At 36.2% G+C, this 18378-nt stretch overlaps 1 protein-coding gene across 3 annotated transcripts in view; it reads left to right on the forward strand.

Annotated features, from left to right (window-relative positions):
* Positions 1–18378, forward strand: part of LOC125241538 (diuretic hormone 45) — a 100290-nt gene that overhangs the window by 58738 nt on the left and 23174 nt on the right. For all 3 annotated transcript variants that reach the window (XM_048150066.1, XM_048150067.1, XM_048150069.1), the window contains exons 2-3: positions 5713–5760; positions 15379–15498. In XM_048150066.1, coding sequence (XP_048006023.1) covers positions 5758–5760; positions 15379–15498 — 123 coding nt within the window. In that variant the 5' untranslated portion in view covers positions 5713–5757. The remainder of the gene's footprint in view (positions 1–5712; positions 5761–15378; positions 15499–18378) is intronic.

The raw sequence follows: 18378 nt of genomic DNA on the forward strand, positions 1-18378 counted from the left end.
AGATTGTATTGCCTTGAATGGTGGCAAGTAATATTCATTGTTATTACATATTACTGAGTTATTACATTAGTTTGTGAAACAAGCAAATTTGTCAATATTGTGTTATTTTATAACACGCAATCAATTAATGCATTTTGGTTTGGTATGAGCAATTTTAAAGCGTTGAAATTTCAGTGTGAATATTTGCTTAATGGTTTAACATACCTTTTCATGTCTTGTTTGAATACGGTCATTTGGTCTTGTCATAGCAGTTCTTTAGGAATTTATTTATCTTTACTTCCTCAATGAACGCGCAGCGCAGGAAAGCTCCAGCCACGCGTTCGTAAGATAGTGACTTACATAAGATCTAACCTCGTCAGGAAAAACTGATCTAGTCGGGTGAAAGCGAATAAATGAACAACCGTTATGAAAGTTTTCCCTTCTTCTCGAAAGGCTGTTAGGCAAGTAACATTGTTTCGAAATCATTTACATACAATTTAACTTTTATATGAAGTAGGCCGATGGTAGGTAGGTACTATTGCTGATTACAACTTTCAACATGCTGTTCTCAATACTTCCGAGTTTCGTGTAAGAAGTCCTTATTCCGCTATATTATACTGTAATTTTAAGATGCTCACTGTCACTAATACACGCCTTGTTGTGGGCATGAATGATACGAGTATAATGCCAGCGACGGCCTTTGGAACAATTTTGACTAAGTAGGTACTTTACCGGACAGGTAACCTAAGATTTAGCATAGAAAAACCCACTAAGTGAGGGCAACTAGCTTTTGCCCGTGGCTTCGCTCGCGTTAGAAAGAGACAAAAAAGTACCCTATGTCACTCTCCGTCCCTTCAAGTATCTCTACTTTAAAAAACACGATAATTCGTCACTCCGTTTTGCCGTGAAAGACGGACAAACTAACAGACACACACACTTTCCCAATAGGCTAGTTTCCTATACTTAAAATAAAATATTTTATGCAGTGCACGAAATAAAGCATCACATAATTAGAAGAAAAATATGGGCAGTAGTTATGTTTAAGCATAATTCCTATTTAATAAGTTAAGGAGAAAGATATAAAGTAAATGAATTGACCGTGACGTCACTCCTCAGTATTTCATAGTAATTCCATATTAGCAAATCGTTTTGACAGTTCATAAAAAGAAGCTGATTGGACTAGTAGGAAACTATTAGCCTATTATAATATTAGTATGGATATGTACCTATATATAAATAGTTCATCGTCGAGTAAAGCTTTTTGATATACCTACGCTATTTTATTAATCAAATCAACTAGAGCGTAGGTAGTCACGGTATTATAATACTTTCATTATTTATGAAGAGCTCACTATGCATTATTTAATGTCTACGCGACCATGCTTGCCTGCCTGATTTTCTATTTTTAATGATCAGTATAAAATCCGAACCAAGAATTTTCCAGCTTTCCGGCATGTAAATACAATTCACTTTAACCCCGGCCGTATACAGGGTGTATTTTTGATATTACCTTTAACCAGATCAAGGTTTTAGTTCTAAGAACCTATACAACAAGTAATTATAAGTTTGGTCCTAACTGCCAGAGCGTAATTAATTAAAAATATTTGAACTACAATTTATTGCGTGCCACTAAGTATTTGACATCTCGAAGCTACGGAACTATTTGACAGTTCGTATGTCAAGTCAGCTTACAAAAATAGCAATTCATTGTAGTATTTTTTAATTTTTTACGTATTTACATATGAAAATATGTTGCGTAGGACTTTTTCTAATAATAAACCTTTAAAATATTGGGTTGGTAAGAAAGTAATGAGCGAATTATAACCAATATTGTAATTTTTATTTAATTTATTATTTTAATCATTTATCAAAAATATAACGGCCTTCGTTATCTACTACTTGTCTCCATCGTTCTGGTAAAGAATGAATAGCATCGGCGAAGAAGTTCTTAGGTTTAGATTCAAAAAACTCAGCTATGTACTGTCGTAGATGGGCTTGATCATCGAACTTTTTTTCATTCAAGGCATTGCTTAGCGATCTGAACAATGCGTAATCCGTAGGTGCCAAGTCTGGAGAGTACGGTGGATGAGGTATCACTTTCCAACCTAGCTCCAATAGCTTTAGCCGAGTCACTTTTGCAATGTGTGGGCGAGCATTGTCCTGTAAGAAAAAAACTTTAGCATGCTGTGGACGATTCTGACAGATTTTTTGGTTTAAATTTTCAAGCTGATTACAGTATACTGATGCGGTAACAGTCATTCACTTGGTAGGAGTTCCCAGTGAATAATACCATGAATATCCCACCAAACGGACAGCATAACTTTTTTCGGGTGAGGCTCTGTTTTTGGTGCCTCTATTCCTTTTTCGTTTGGAGCTAGCCACTGACGTTTGCGTGTGTGATTTATATATAAGACCCATTTTTCATCTCCAGTGATAAGATGGTCCAACCAGTTGAATGTGCGGCGAAAAGACAGAAGTTGTATGCAGATATCGGCACGGCGGTTTAGTTGATGTCTATCAAGTTCGTGCGGTATCCAAACATGTGTTTCTATGGTGACATGAGAGCAGCCTAACTCGGTAGCAAGAGTACGACTCGTTAGCCTCGGATCTCCTTCAATTAAGGTTTTTAATTTGGCTACATCAATCTTCACCGGTCGACCAGATTTAGGTTGATCTGATAATGAAAAGTCGCCACTACGAAACCGCTGGAACCATCGTTTCGCCGTGGCCTCAGACACAACTTCAGGAGCAACACGCTGACATATATATTACGCACTGCTTCGGCGGCTGAATGGCCAGACTGAAATTCATATAGTAAGCAATGCCTTACATGCACTTTTAATTCGTCCATTTTCTTCCTTATATTAGCTCGGCGACAGCTAGTGAATGACTGACGAGAAACTGTGCGACTCGCCCTTTATATACTTTCGACCATAGAAGATTCTAGAACTCTCTCAAAATTTTATGTGGAATTCAATCGATCGTTCATTACTTTCTTACCAACCCAATAAATATGAGGTACGAGTAATATCAAAAATACACCCTGTATATCAACAATAACATAGCACAAAAAGAAGGCCGCCTAAATAGCTGGCACAATCCCATTGCTAGAGCAATAACAGTGCATTTGATGCAGCCTTCTTTTTGTACGACGTTTGTCCGTCACTGCCCCCTTTAGTCATGTCCTCATGTCAGAGCGAAGTGATCCTTGAATAGGTTAAGCGAGATCAATTACGCGTTAAATAACTTCTCGAGATTTTCTCTTATTAATAAGCAGTACAGTCTCATCTAGTTAAATGAGCAACAATATGATGTAAGGTCAATACGGATGTGTCATAAGGAGAAGTGTGTCTGGCCATCATATTGGGCCTTTTTACTTATTGTCACAGGTGGCTTTGCGAGTTCATACCTTTGCTACTTGCTACTCACCATTAGTGGTAAACGTATTGAACTCTCAATAAACACTGATAATTGTTTAAATAAGCCAAATGTGAAGGCCAGACACATTTCTCCTTATGGCATACTTACCCGTATTGACGTCACGAGCCCCCAATTAGAGTGTTGTTAACAAAAATTAACTCGTTGTCAGTTTTGTGACTACAATTAAGTATAAAATCTGTGTAAATATTTTCTTTTTTCACATTCTGAATGTAGATTATCGCTCAAAGTTTATGTACTTAACACAAAAACAATATGTTTATAGAAATTTCATGCTAAGTTGTCGTCACAAAACTGACAGTGAGTTAATTTTTGTTAACAACTTACGCGAATTGGGGAGTCCCAACCCAAATTCTGAAAATGCTAAGGGCATTTTCAGATACGAGTAATGTTCATAGTAAGTAATAGAATCATGTTCTGATATTTATTTATGTGCGCGTAACTGTGAAAATATGTGCGTAACTGTGTAGATGTTATACGTAACTGAACTCGATTGTGGGCATTTTCAGAATTTGGGACCCAAAAATTACCGTTATAAATAAGTCGTTAACAAAAATTAACACGGTGTCAGTTTTGTGACGATAATTAAGTATAACATTTCAATAAAAATATTGTTTTTTGTTAATTACATAAACTATAAGCGATAATCTACATTCAGAACGTGAAAAAAGTAATTTTTTAGACAGATTTTATGCTTAATTGTCGTCACAAAACTGACTCCGAGTTAATTTTTGTTAACGACTTACGTTAATTTTGGGTGCCTAATTTTGATAATGCCCTTGTACAAAAATCCGTTGCATAAAACAGGGCTTTCTGGCTGTATTCTGACATGTAAATGCAATCAGCCCTGATAGTAGACCTATCTACCTGCCGTGCCCCATTACTCATGTCAATTACTTGAAGTGAGTTCTTGTATGGACGGACCTGATCCTTCAATGGGTTAAGCGAGATCAATTACGCGCTAGTCCGCCCTCAGCGGCCATGATTGAAAACGCTGACCCAAATAATTTCGTAACTTGTTGGTTATATCTTATGTGCTGTTAATTAAATGTACCTCAGCAATTCCCGTCAACTTTGTACAAAAATTAAGGGAAAAGTTAAATTTGTTTTTATTAATTCCTATTTTGTTACCAAGATTTTGTTGATGACTTGAGATTTTATTAAATTTTATTTCGTCATTAAGGTTCTCTAGTATCTATATTTTCTTAATTATAACAATTATCCTGTATATCTTACGAAAGTCGAATTATATTACTAAATGTTGGTAACAAAATAGGATCAATTAAAATTTGCTGACGTGGCATTGTACAAAGTTGACGGGAATTGCTGACATAAGTACCTATAATGGGATATTCAATTATTATCATACAGACTATAGTCTAGATGTACCATAACGGGTCACTTTATTTAGCAATACTGTTTGTTTTACTTTAAATTAAAAAAAATAAGGTACAGCGGGACAAATCTCGGCTGGGGGGCAATTGTAACAGATCCATTTTTTCCATTATTACATTATTAAGTTGAGTTCCACATGTATTCACTGAACCCGCGTGCCCCATTTAACCAGTGGACACTAATTAATAATGCAAACATTATAAAATAAAATAAAAATTGAACCAGTGTAATTTGCCCCCCAGTCGATATTGTCCCGCTGTACCTTATTTTTTATTTATTTAAAGTAAAACAAACAGTATTGCTAAATAAAGTGACCCGTTATGGTACATCTAGAGTATAGTCTGTATGATAATAATTGAATATCCCACTGGATTGAATACTATTCAATCCAATGGGATATTCAATTAGATCTAGATTCTAGAGTATAGTATGTATACTCTGTATGATAATAATTGAATATCCCATTATAGGTAGGTACATTTAAGCGGCTTTTGAATATTGTACGTTACCTTGATTTAATAAGGCAACGCGCATGTGACACTGTTTGAGTTGCAGGCGTCCATAGGTTACGGTGACCGCTTTACATCAGGCGGACCATATACTTGTTTGCCACCGACGTAGTATATAAAAAAATAATAATAAGGGTACCTACAATCGCCATTCAAGATCTGATAACAATTGTACAGTCACCGGCATAAATAAGTAATGATTTCTGTACCTTGTCGCTGTTAATTATTTTACAATTTCGTATGACATTTCAAACACGACGTTAAAGTGACAAGGTCCAGAAATCATCACATATTAATGCTGGTGACTGTACCAACTAACTGTAAATTCACTTTGCACTTTGCGTTTTGCACTTTATAATGGTATTTAAAACCAAATATTTCTTCTTTTCAGATTATTTTGGTGTTTTCAAGCATCCCCCGACACTTCACCCACAAAATGGTAAGAACGACTATAATAATTACACAATTGTGTGTGTCTTTGAGCTTTTGCTTTCCACTGCCACGGTACACCCACTTAACATACACTAGTGCTACCACTAGCAATCGTAGCGAAGTTAATTTTATTGCTAACTTTCAGTACTACTTGTCACTTTTTTCAATTTAAACGCATCCTACCAAATAGGTTCCAAACCTGTGTTCTATGATAAATGCGACCAATTTTGTTTCGTATTTGAGGAAGTTTCTTACATATAGGTACTTTAACGAGTATTCTAATCTGTTATATCCAAAAATGAGCAGACTTAACAAATTTTAACAGTTTAGAAATAAGATTGTAGCCATTGAATTTGAATGAGGCAAATTCTACTTGCTCATTAATAAAACAATATACGCTCATAAGGTTTGCGCGCACGAAGTAAGTATTCCAACGGAAACAATTGTTTTATTTTATAGGTACCCACATATTTCCAATTAAGGTACAGCGGGGCAAATCTCGACTGGGGGCAATTGTAACTAATCCATTTTTTCCATCATTACACTATGATGTTGAGTTCTACATGTATTCACTGAACACGCCTACCATAATTATGTAACCGGCGAACACTCTATTTAATAATGCAAACATTGCAAAACATGAAAAAAATAACCAGTTACATTTGCCCCTCCCCAGTCGAGATTTGCCCCGCTGTACCTTACCTATAGATATTGCGTTTTCATCAGCACCTAGTGAAAGTTAAAGAGAGTCCACAATAATGTGACTGACATTGGGAGCTATAATAAGTTACAGCATGATTGTAACACAATTGCGTTGAACGCGGTTCTGTACCGACCGTATTACGACTCGCAGCTCGCAGTCGACGCGTCGCGATGAGCCGCCCGCCGCCGGGGAGTATCCGGAGGGATCAGCGGAGCCAATATTTGCCCGCTTCCGACACGCGCCGGCGAGAGCACCTGTTGCATTGCAATTACGATAGGTTTATGCTTTTTGTGCTTTTGATTATTTCTTAGGTAGTTAGTAGTTACTAGTGCAGCGGAGCTTTCCAATACCGATGGGTTTTAGCGTACGTGTTATTTATAAGTCACGTGGTGATTGATGGCCTTCATGACAGTACATTTTTGTTGGGAATATTTTTCTTGGTTTATTTATTTGAAGAGATGGAGAGCATCAGTTGCATTGAAATTACTATAGGTTTATGCTTTTGATATTTTTTGTACTAGTGCTGTGGAGCGTTCTGATTGCTATGGTTTTTTTTGCGTGCGTGTGATCCATATAAAAGTTTATAATGTTTGAAATGTGAAATTGGAAATGTATTTTTTCGCTACTAAATAGTATATATTTTTTACAAATGCAACAAATGAGTAATAAATATACTGTAAGGTCAAGTGTCTGGCCTTCAAATTGGGCCTATTTAAACCCATTATCAGTATTTATTGAGAGTCCATATGCCTACAACTAATCGTGAGTAGCAAGTAGCAAAAGCATGAACTCGCAAAAACACCTGCAGGCCTAGCACATGATGGCCGCGGGAGTATGTCGCCGCGAGATAGACTAAGTCCTTATGTCATTAATACAATTAGACAAAGACGTGTCATCTATCTCGCGGCGACATACTCCCGCGGCCATCATGTGCTAGGCCTACTGTGATAATGTGTGTGAGAAAACGGTCAAATGTGATGGCCAGACACACTTCCCCTTATGTCACACTTAACCGTATTGACCTTACTTAAATAACTGTTTTAAAGCTACTCTATACACACGGAAAATGCAGAACTGTAATTCTTCGCGTTACGTATTATAGAGATGTATTTTACAAATGACATAGCTCCTGCTCGCGATTTTATCATAATAGAATTTTGTAATGAAAATATCGTAGACCATCTCCATGCTACAAACATAATTTTAGTTAATTGGATTTATCGATCGGTAAAAAACCAATATCTGAAATGCGTATTATTACTTTTAAAATCAGTACGTCTAAGCTACTATCTCAATAATATACGTCTTCTTGAGCTAATCACAGGTTAATTTTTTTTTTGCCCTTATTGAACTGTATACTATAACTAGTACATAAGAAAATCACTCGTTTAAAGTGAATAAAAGCTATCAGATAGGTCATCCATCACAGCACGGCGGACAGCTACGGTGCTATCGTGATGTTTCGACTTCTCTGCGAAGGTAGCAATAGATGGATCCATCAAATGATTGATGTAGCCCTCTAAAAGTAGATAACCAATTAAATTTACCCCTCGATACCGCTCTACCAAATTTAAAGCAGCATTATTTTAACCAACACCGAAGAAGGAAATTTAGGCGCATTGGTAGGTAAATTTAGGCGCATTGAATTACCTACACTTCATTAAGTTTAACTCAATTTAATCGAGTTTAGTTTTCATGTTATTGTTTTAGTTCTTACTAGTTTATATAATTTTGTGTTAAATAAATATGTTAGTTACTTAGAAAAAAAAATCGAGATTGAATGTGTTTATAAACGTCTAGCTCAAGAAAAAGTAGGAATGTGATATTCATATCTAAGTTATATTACGTTAAAGTGGGTAATCAATATGATACCTACTAAGTTCGTTATGGTTATGTTATGAATATTTATGATACGCTTAGTAATTAAAATCCAATCGAAATAATATAATAACAATTGAAATTGGCAAAACTATGCGAAGTATTTAATTTTACATAAAGCGAAACTCAAGTTTTAAGAATCCTTTTGAAACTTTTGCAACATGATTGCAACAAAGTTCCTGAAACATTTATGCTCCTGGGTGGCTAGCCGAATGGCACAATCGCTCACGAAACGCTCACGAAACGTAGCGCTAGTAGATATCTATCTCTATCGCGCTTGCGTATTGGCGCGACAGAGCCAGCGGCGTATCGCTTTCGTTTGGCGTCGGAGAAATGCCATTCGGCTACGGGGCCTGAAACTTTATTTTCCGCGTTACCGGTGCGGCAAGATGAATTATTTCAATTGAATTTCCTTCCGACTTCACCGTCAATTACTCATTATAAGTATTGCTTTGGCTAATGAAACTTTTAATTTTCTATCAATGAATGTTTAGCTTTTATTATAAATTTTCATGAAATGTTGCTTTTAAATGTGGTTAGTACAGAATTGAATACTATGGAAAGTTAGCGAATGACATTAAAAAGTAATATGGCGATTATGGAGTCCATTAATTGCACCATTCGAGAAATTTGCTTACACGCAATAATGAAATTGACTTTGTAGAGTAGAGATTGGCCAACTTACCTACATACATTCTTCGTCACAAATAAATAAATAAGTGTTATTTCATTCTTGCACATCTTGACGAAATCCAATGGTAAGCTCATGAAGGTTTGTGTTGTGAGTACTCAGACCACAGAACTTAATTTAGATAGAAGAAACAAATTCATATATTTGTATAGGGGCCGAGCGTGTCAAATTTTGTACTGAAGTTGATTCTTGCCTGTAATTTTAAATATGTCTCAGGCTCTTGATTGTTCATAATTTCTATGTTGTTGCAATTGAATATCACGTAACGAGGCATTTTTTATGTTTTGGTTGACTTCAACTTACAAAAATTGACGCCCGAAAGCTGCAAGCTGCGAGTAAAGACGGACAACTCAGTGGATTTCACTGAGTTCATTTGACACGCTAAGTAGATACGTTTTCTTGATTTATGGTATATATGACATCTGTGACTCAGACGAACAATATTCTCTGGAGCATATATTTGTGTTTATCACCCAAATAAATACCCTTAGAACTGTTGGCTTCGAAAGCAGCCGGTCACTATCACCACTCGCTAGTCCAGACCGGTCGTGAGAGAGAGAGAGTGGGACCTATATAGGTACTAATTACCTATTTTTATTGAAAGCCTTATGGGTAAAGATGTGCGAAATGAAAAAATCCAGGCGCTAAATATTGTTAACTATGGTGTGATATCGCAGTGTGTTACCGAGGTAGCTTAGTAATAAGCTAGTCTTCAAGAAATGTTTCTGCTATTTCACTGTTTGACGTTGCCACGACTTTGCTACACTAATAACCCTGCTACCCGCGGCGGGCGTAGTTGAGCTCTGGATTTTTTTATTTTCTTTTACAGTTTCTATAAATGTTGCTTATTTCGCGTTTATTACAGAACAGCAAGTACTACTTACATTATTTTGTGCATATTAGGAAGTAGCCGCGACGCCTTAATGTTGAACATATATTAATATGCATTGCTTGTAGTTAGTCTATATTATATAGTCAATAAATAGTATGAAAATGTAGTTCTGGGAGAGTAACTTAACCAAGTCGTGCGTCGGCGTCTCTTGTATTTCCCCTGTCACCTTCACACATTTATAAATTATAACATTTATAACATAAGTAATTATCCACAAACTGAAAAATTTACTAATTATCAAATTTTTTATTCTTCATATGAATATTTAAATGATGAATTTAGCAAAATACAGATATATTTTAGCCATGTATGAATTTATACTTAAGTCTAATTATAAGTGCCTTTCTATCTTGCTGCGCCCAACAGGGTACATAATACGATCTGTTTTTATAAGTATATATTTATATTCCACCTGTGTAACCATCATGAGCAATAAATGATTGAGTATTGACTATTGAATTATGTACTATTATGGTACTTATGGTAAATGACCAGAATTTAGTCCAATTTTAACATACAAGTGAAGCAATCACAACGTTAAGCATGATTTTAATACAGTTTTTAGGTTCATCAAATTAACGCACCTAGTTTTACGCTGATAGAAAAACCCCGTTCAGCCAGCGAGCTTTATCTAAACTCGGCACGCGAATTTAAGTCCAAAAAAACTACGACAGATACGTCAATGTCATAACTGTCAATGTCACTTATGTCACTGTCAAAATACGATTCAGGATTCGTCAACCTTTTAATAAAATAAATTCTTTATTTAGCATGTAAGAAACTCCAAATACAAAATCATACTTATTATTCAATTGAAGGTACTTCACTACTGGTGTTGCCATCATGTTGTGTTTTTCTTTGTTTTAAATTAACAATAAACATTGAATTAATAAATCACAATTTTTTGCACTTAAGATGGCATTTTTCAGACCGGTGCGATTTCTGCCCTTAAATTAGGCACACGATAACTCAACTGGAAACAAAAACTTAACAAAACACAAAAACTCAACAAGGCAGAAGTCACCACGGAACAAAATAAAACATTCGAACATTCAGAAAGTGACAAACCAGGGTGTCATGGCCGCATCCGCAAAAAAATGGCGGCCATGACAACCATAACGCGCGATGTACATTATTTCCTTGCTAAGCCAAGTGTATTTAAAAATAATGATCACAATATCGGAGTTTCTTCTATCCCGTAAAATAAAGCACCAAATGTTATTAAGACCTTTAGTGATACAAGCGCAAAACCAACTGTGCAACTAAAAATCATGGAAAATGTTGTTTTTATGTAAATAAGTAAATACTATTAAATATTTAATTCAAAGGATTGAAATTATCAATAAATAAATTATATTTGCGTTGGCTTTTATAAAAAAGGATTATACCTACTATTCTACATACATTTTCTTGCAGTGGCAACATCGTAGTAGATTTTTTAGACTCGAATTCCCGTGCCGAGTATAGGTGCCAAGAACTATTCCTACAAATTTTAATGTCATTCAAATTACACCTGATATTGATGGGCATTTTAGAATGCTGAATTAACCCTTTCATTTAGCTGTTTGTAAACTTTAGTCATAATTTTGATATGCTGTCAATATTGACTTAAACATTTCAAATAGGCACTTAGTAAAGCCACTATTTGAAATGTATAAATCATTATTGACAGCAGTCTAAATTTAAGGTAATGTTAAAGTTATTTAGCGGATCTCAGTGTCACGCTGGAGGATAAATCGAGTTGTAGGTAGACATTCCTCCGCCCGTGGAGGTGTCGTGTCGTAGTTATTGGCTACCTATTTAGAGACGCGCCGCGCGCCTCGACACTCGGCTGCGACAACAGCGCGACACATAAACAACAAAAGTTTGTCGAGTAACATAAAGAGGGTCCTGAGTAAACAGCTCTCTCGTTAGAATCGTTCACTCACGAAAGAAACTATACCAACCCTAATAGCCCTCGGCTTGGGCAAATAGACATTTTACTACGAACGCACTTCCGTAGATTTGTTTTGTACCCACGTACCTACTAACCGAAACCTTGATTGACTTATTATATCTATGTAGAAGGCAAATGTTGTGTGGGCTCATACTTGCTAAATAGCTAAATAGTGCCTACTTGCTATATTGTAGTTAGTTTCAAATTTAAACACTAATATTTATGACCCTAGTTAGTGCAGTGAATTGAAATGAGATGATTTAAATATTGACCATTAAATACTTAATTTCTACCTAATTAAATGTTTGCCTCGTTACTGAATATTAATAATTTTATTTTACATATCGTACTTTTACTCTCACTCTTATAGAAGTAAGTAGGTACATAGCTACATAATACTTTCCTGAATAACATTTTCTTCTATTACCTAGTTAACAACGTCGAGACTAAGTAAATTGAAAATGTATTTTTGCGAAAGAGCGAGGTCAGCGAAGCCACTAGTACCTAACTACCTAATCCCATAGGCGACGAATATCTGACGCGCGACGCAAAACCTGTCGTTTTGTCGGCTCTGCCGAGCAAGCTTCGCCTCCCACCTTCTAACACAGATTTTAAATAAAATAAGGCCCTTCATTTAATCTCGAATTGTACAGTGAGCTGCAAAATTGCATGGATAAATGAATTCATTGATAAATTCGCCATGCACTCTTGCAGCTGATAGTACATTTTCATTTGATGCGCCTTTGCCAATGCGATTGGTCGATTAATGTGATGAGATGATCGTGCGCTCGATTAGCCGCAGCTCGCAGGCTTGTTTCGTATTCGTGTCCAACGGAGACATTGACACCGCGGTGCTGGCACTATTGTTAGTGACCATATGTCATGTTATTACCAAGTACCTAATATACTCGTAAATATATGTCAATGCCTTCTAAATAAATATCTATAAAAATACAAGAAAATATTAAGCTTAGTATCGTCTTACTTTCTACGTAAATGTCAATTAATGCCATGCCAATAAAATGGAACCGGACAGAAACAATAGTTATTTGTTATACAAGGGGGCAAAGTTGTATTTTAACGCCGAGTGTGGAATTGAAAAACGAGCAAGTGAAAGGATTCTATAGTTGAACCACGAGCGAAGCGAGTGGTTCGAGAATATAATCCTGAACTTGCGAGATTTTTAATACACGAGAAGTAAAATACATTTGCACCCGAGTGTAACACAAAACTTTTCCCCTTACTATAGCGAGGAAACTACAACGCAAAAATGCGTTTATCACTACTTCCAATAGTTCCAAAGGTGGTAAATCATCTTGATTCATAGATTCACCTACTTTTATCAATTTTAAAGCAGTTAATTTGACTTTATTCAAGGTCAAATTACTTTACTCACTAGTGGATAAAATGCGTTTTTACCCGCTGGTATTAAAGGACAAAACACGTGTTTCCGAGCTAGTGAGGGGAAAAAATAATTATATATTACCGATCTCGACAGGCGGTAGAATATTGGGAATCAATTACTCTACTTATAACTCCATTTTAATGACCATTCATAAGATCGGTCTTCATCTGTTGCTTCTTAAAGTATTGCAGGATGGCTGATATGATATTTAGAACACATTTACACGATGCGAGAACTCGCATACGAGTGTCAGTACATTGCGGCATTTTGATGTTGTGATGAAATGTATCTAAAGTCCGTAATATTAACTAAAATCGTATGCGAGTGGTGCGCCTTGTAAATGGTCCCTTATTTTGAAAGTAATAAGGTTACTCTCCGTAGTATATTGCAGTATAAGTTACGTTATAAAATATGAAATAAAATGCCTGTACACATACGTTATAAAATATAAAATAAAATGCCTGTACACATACTATGACTATTTTTATCGAGATCCTATCCTTATTATTTATTAATGTATAGGTAGGTATGTAATGTAATGTACATGATATGACGATGCTTGAATATATGACATTTTGACATGTACGAAAGGTTTTAGTCCGGTACTACCTCAGTATTCCTCTTTAACGATTAGCATAATCAAAATAGTATGGACAAAAAAACGAATACTTACACCGTTTTACTAACATGGCACATTTAAGCCTTGATGGGATTGAAAGAGAAAGATCTGTACAATTTGCAAAATTCGGTGATCTCGGTAGGTTTCGCGTACCTACGAAGTGAAAATAGGCACGAACAATGTTTATCTCCAAACGCAAAATAAGTAGGTATACCGAATAGACATGTAAGATATTGGCTCGTTTTTATTATTAGACAGACACGCCGGGCTATACAAACGGAAGATAAAAGCAAACGCCGCGGTTATACGAAAATTCACCGAGAATGTCGAGCGGGAACACGATCAGAATAAAAGAGATCTTATGAATATTTATAGGATCACCTTATAAAAATGCACACGGTGCTTTGAGGCCGATCCATAATAATCAAAGTCATAGACAGCAATCGATTTCTTTCCAGGTGGTTGAAGAACAATTGTTGCAAGCGGGGCACGCGGTGCTCAAGATGCAAAGCACATCCCACGAGCGATGCTCTTACTTAAGTATCCATATATTAGCTGTGGCCTTGATACTTCTGAAGGGAGCTCTTTACAATTTTGATTACTTATTCTTCAGGATTTTTGTTCCTCTGTTAGGCGATACACACTGTACTCGTAAGTATTATTAAAACTTATGAGTCTGTATGAAATACTTATTATATGTAGATAAACATTAAATCGAGCAACTTTGTATACGTAGTGTTTCTAGTTTCAACTTTCTACTGTAGTCTAAATATTAGAATCGCACTAATTAATATAATTTTCCTTCTTTCATATAACGTCACGCCTTTCATGCGGTCCCATAAGTTCGTACCTACTTAGAATTAAACTTAATTTCAGCCCGTGGTTTGAGAGTTGTTAACTTTGAACATCACACACGAAACTCATTAATGAAAATTAACTTTGACATGTGTACTAAGCGAGGCTGCTGCAATGTATGTGTGAGAACTTCAAGAGACCATGCAGAGCAAAGGACCTTGACTTTGGGTTTGGATGTGAACCGTGCTTTGGGTCCTCTACTCCTCTGGCCCCGTAGCCTAATGGCATTTCTGCGGCATTTGGCGTAGATAGATAGATACGAAAGAGATATTATCGTGAGCGTTTGTGCATTCGGCTACCCACACTGAACAGTGAGATTCGAAACGCTATTGCGATTCTGAATGTCTCTACAAAGAAATGGTAGTCTATTAAAGTTCTGTCTACAAACGTAAACTACTTAGTCGGAAAAACCACTTGTAAATCGAGATATCTTATTTTGTTCCGTAAGCAAGGCAATTCCAGTTCCTACTATCTTTGTTCAACGAGGTTTTATTATCGTAATTCTTAGATTGTTCAGTGTGGAAAGAGCGTAGGTCACCGACGACGACGACTACGATGAAGAAAAAGCACGTAATCATGAAAAAGTTGAGTCACTTCACTCAACGATGTTGGCACCACTTATTGAATTGTTGCGTTGTTGTTGCAGATGTGGTGGGCAATGTGGTGCGCCGCAGTGGTGGCCGGAGCCGCGGCCGCGCCCGCCGCCGACGCGCTAGCGCCTCTCGCCCTCGACCTGCCACAGATCGATGCCCTCACACCTGACGACGTGAGTCAAATGAGATCATATCATATCCTCAAGTCTAAGTGTCGGTAAACGGCCCGCGAGCTCTTTGGAGTAACGGTCGCGGACTGCAGTTCTCAAGTGGTCTAACAAATTATATATCAGCCTTTGAGGCTCAACGAGCTGCCTAAAATGGTGAAATGGTGGTGGTGACTCCTGTAGGCTCTTTTTGTCAAAATTTTGCAGACTCCTGCTTTAGCCTCTCAAAGGCATATTTATTATATTCCATTGTATCGAAACTTTACTTACTTAGACCACTCAAAATGACATTTTGTCTTGGCAAACTTTGTTTTGTGGGCGGCTAAAGGATAAAGGCCTTGTCGCACGATGTAAACAAGATAATCTTCTTCGTTTTCAAAATATAGGATTAATTGTAATTGACAGGGATCGGACAAATGCCTGTCCTTTTGAAAATATAACTCTGTTCCGTAATACAGCCGAGACTTCCTTATCTTATGATGTTAACATATTTTATTTTCATAAGATTTTTTTTAATAACACTCTAATATTTGAACGATTTGACTAACTTTGAACAGACTCTGAACGGAATTTTTAAACGCATATATAAGTAAGTATGGGCCCTAAATTCACATCGTTATGGGCTCACAAGTGAAAATTTACAAAACAATTTGTTCATTGGATTTTATTGGCGAATTTTGGAAGTCTCTGCTATAAGGAACAGGGTTATGTTTTCAAAATGATGGGCGTTTGTCCGATCCTTGGTACTAATTGAATACAGCAGAGTCTAACAGGAAATTAACAAAATGTAACTTTAAGATAAAAAAAAACGAATGTTAGATTATGTAGGAATGTAATTTATTATTAAAAATAAGTAGGTAGAAAAGAAAGAAAACTAGTGTTCATGATGAACCGCTCAACTCATTTAAGATTTTCCCTAGGTTTGACTGGTAGACAATTCAAAGAGGCCTGTTTCAGGTGTTATTTATTCCACAGATTTCCTAACATAAATGCGTCGTTGAAGAGTTCAATTTTATTCATCGTCAGCAGTTCCACTACATCAAATGCTACTATTTTTAATTTAATTCCATGATTTTCTGATAAATAAAACACATTACAAAAGTCACTATAAGTGTGCCGTTCAGATTTGAGTTCTCTCGATTACTCATAGATGTCATTACCAGAACTCCTCTTCCCCAAACGGTGAAGCAGTATTAATCAATAGAGTGATTGATTCTGGATGAAGGTACATGTTGTTAAAGTTTTGTTTAAATTAGTTGGAATATACGCTACAAGGAGTTTTAATCGAAAATGCTGCCTAATGCGTTTGAGCTTTAATGACTCAATGTACATATTAAGGGATTTAATTTGGAGTTAAGTAAATAGAATTCAGGGAATCGCAATCTGCAGAACTGAAGGTGTAAAGTTCAGATTTTTATATTTTACGCAGCTAAGTAAAATTGCTTAAGAGGATACGGTAGCGAAAAGGCTAAAATGGAAAGGAGCCCCCCTTTCAACTTGGGAATTTTAGTTAAATATACAAGTGTTATTAACTAGATTTATCGAAAAAAAATTGTCCATTAAGAACAACTCAGTCAAAAGATATTTCAAAAAATCTTTAAAATCGAGGTTCCGCTCTCGACTCTTTCCTCCTTCAAAACTTAATCAATTGGAACGAAATTAGAGAATCTGAATAACAATGAAATAATCTATGTCGGATCGTTTAGCTTTTTTGGTTAATTGTTACCAATCTTGAGTATCGCACCTTTTTTTGCGCCACAATGAAAAAGGCCGTTTTTGGAAATTTTTGATTGGCTCTGGAGTCTTTAAAAAGCAGAATATCAAAAAAATCAAAACGGTCCGACACAGATAAAAATGATAAAAATCTGTGTTGAAAAAATCATTGCTCTATCTTCAAAAACCAGGGAGGAAATAGTCGAGAGCGTTTGTATCGAGAATTGACCCCTCCGTATCGTCTTAAAGTTTTTGTGTATATTTACAAGACGGGGCACGGGTTAGAGAGTTTGTCGAATGTTTCCCGGGTCTACGCACGAGCTCAGTTGTGTGCGGAGCACGTGAATTGGAAGATAGGGGCACCTCGTGCTGCTACTTGGTTGTTGTTCCAAGTTTTTTTGCCAGTATCTGATACCTATCTTATGTATTTATTTATTACTTTATTGCACTACAAATATTGTACAATTGTGAATTTAAAGCCGTTAATTGCATTCTCTACCAGTCAACCACTGGCCCATAACTTTTACTCGTATACTTACGTAGTAACTAATAATCCTTTTTTCTTCCTTCCTCCCGTCCTGTCTATTCCTTCCTCCTTCCTTTTTCACAAGAGTCCTTTTTTACAAGCTTTTATTCAACTTGCCTTGTTAATGTAGTGTGCGTCAAAACGTAGAAGCTAAATTTGACCCACTTCCCGATTGAGCTGAAATTTTGCACACAAATATGGTGGTCATAGGAACTCTGTAATGAAACGTCGTATCCCGTATAAGGGGTTTTTAGAAACGTATCCGAGAGCAGTAGATGACTGTTGAAAGAAAGGTACAGTCGATTTCCGCTACCTTAAGGTTGTCTTGAAGAAATCGCTCTTTAGCGATAAGACCGCCTGTTGTTTACCTTTGTTCGTGTTGCTTCCTTGTTTTGTATTGTTGTATTTTATCAAGGTGTGCAATAAAGAGTATTTGTATTGTATTGTATTTGTATTGTACAGTCGGCGATGAAAGATTGTGCCAATAATTAAATTTTTAAAAATACTTATTCCTACCCTAAGTAAGACAACGCAACGGAGCCACTTTACATACTTTGTTTTATTTTTTTTTCGTTTTGTAGTTTCATAAAGCTTTGATTTAATTACTGTAATGATAATGTTACGTTTTTTATTATTAAATAAACGAA

Source organism: Leguminivora glycinivorella, chromosome Z, assembly GCF_023078275.1.
Source record: "Leguminivora glycinivorella isolate SPB_JAAS2020 chromosome Z, LegGlyc_1.1, whole genome shotgun sequence".
Classification (NCBI taxonomy): Eukaryota; Metazoa; Arthropoda; class Insecta; order Lepidoptera; family Tortricidae; genus Leguminivora; species Leguminivora glycinivorella.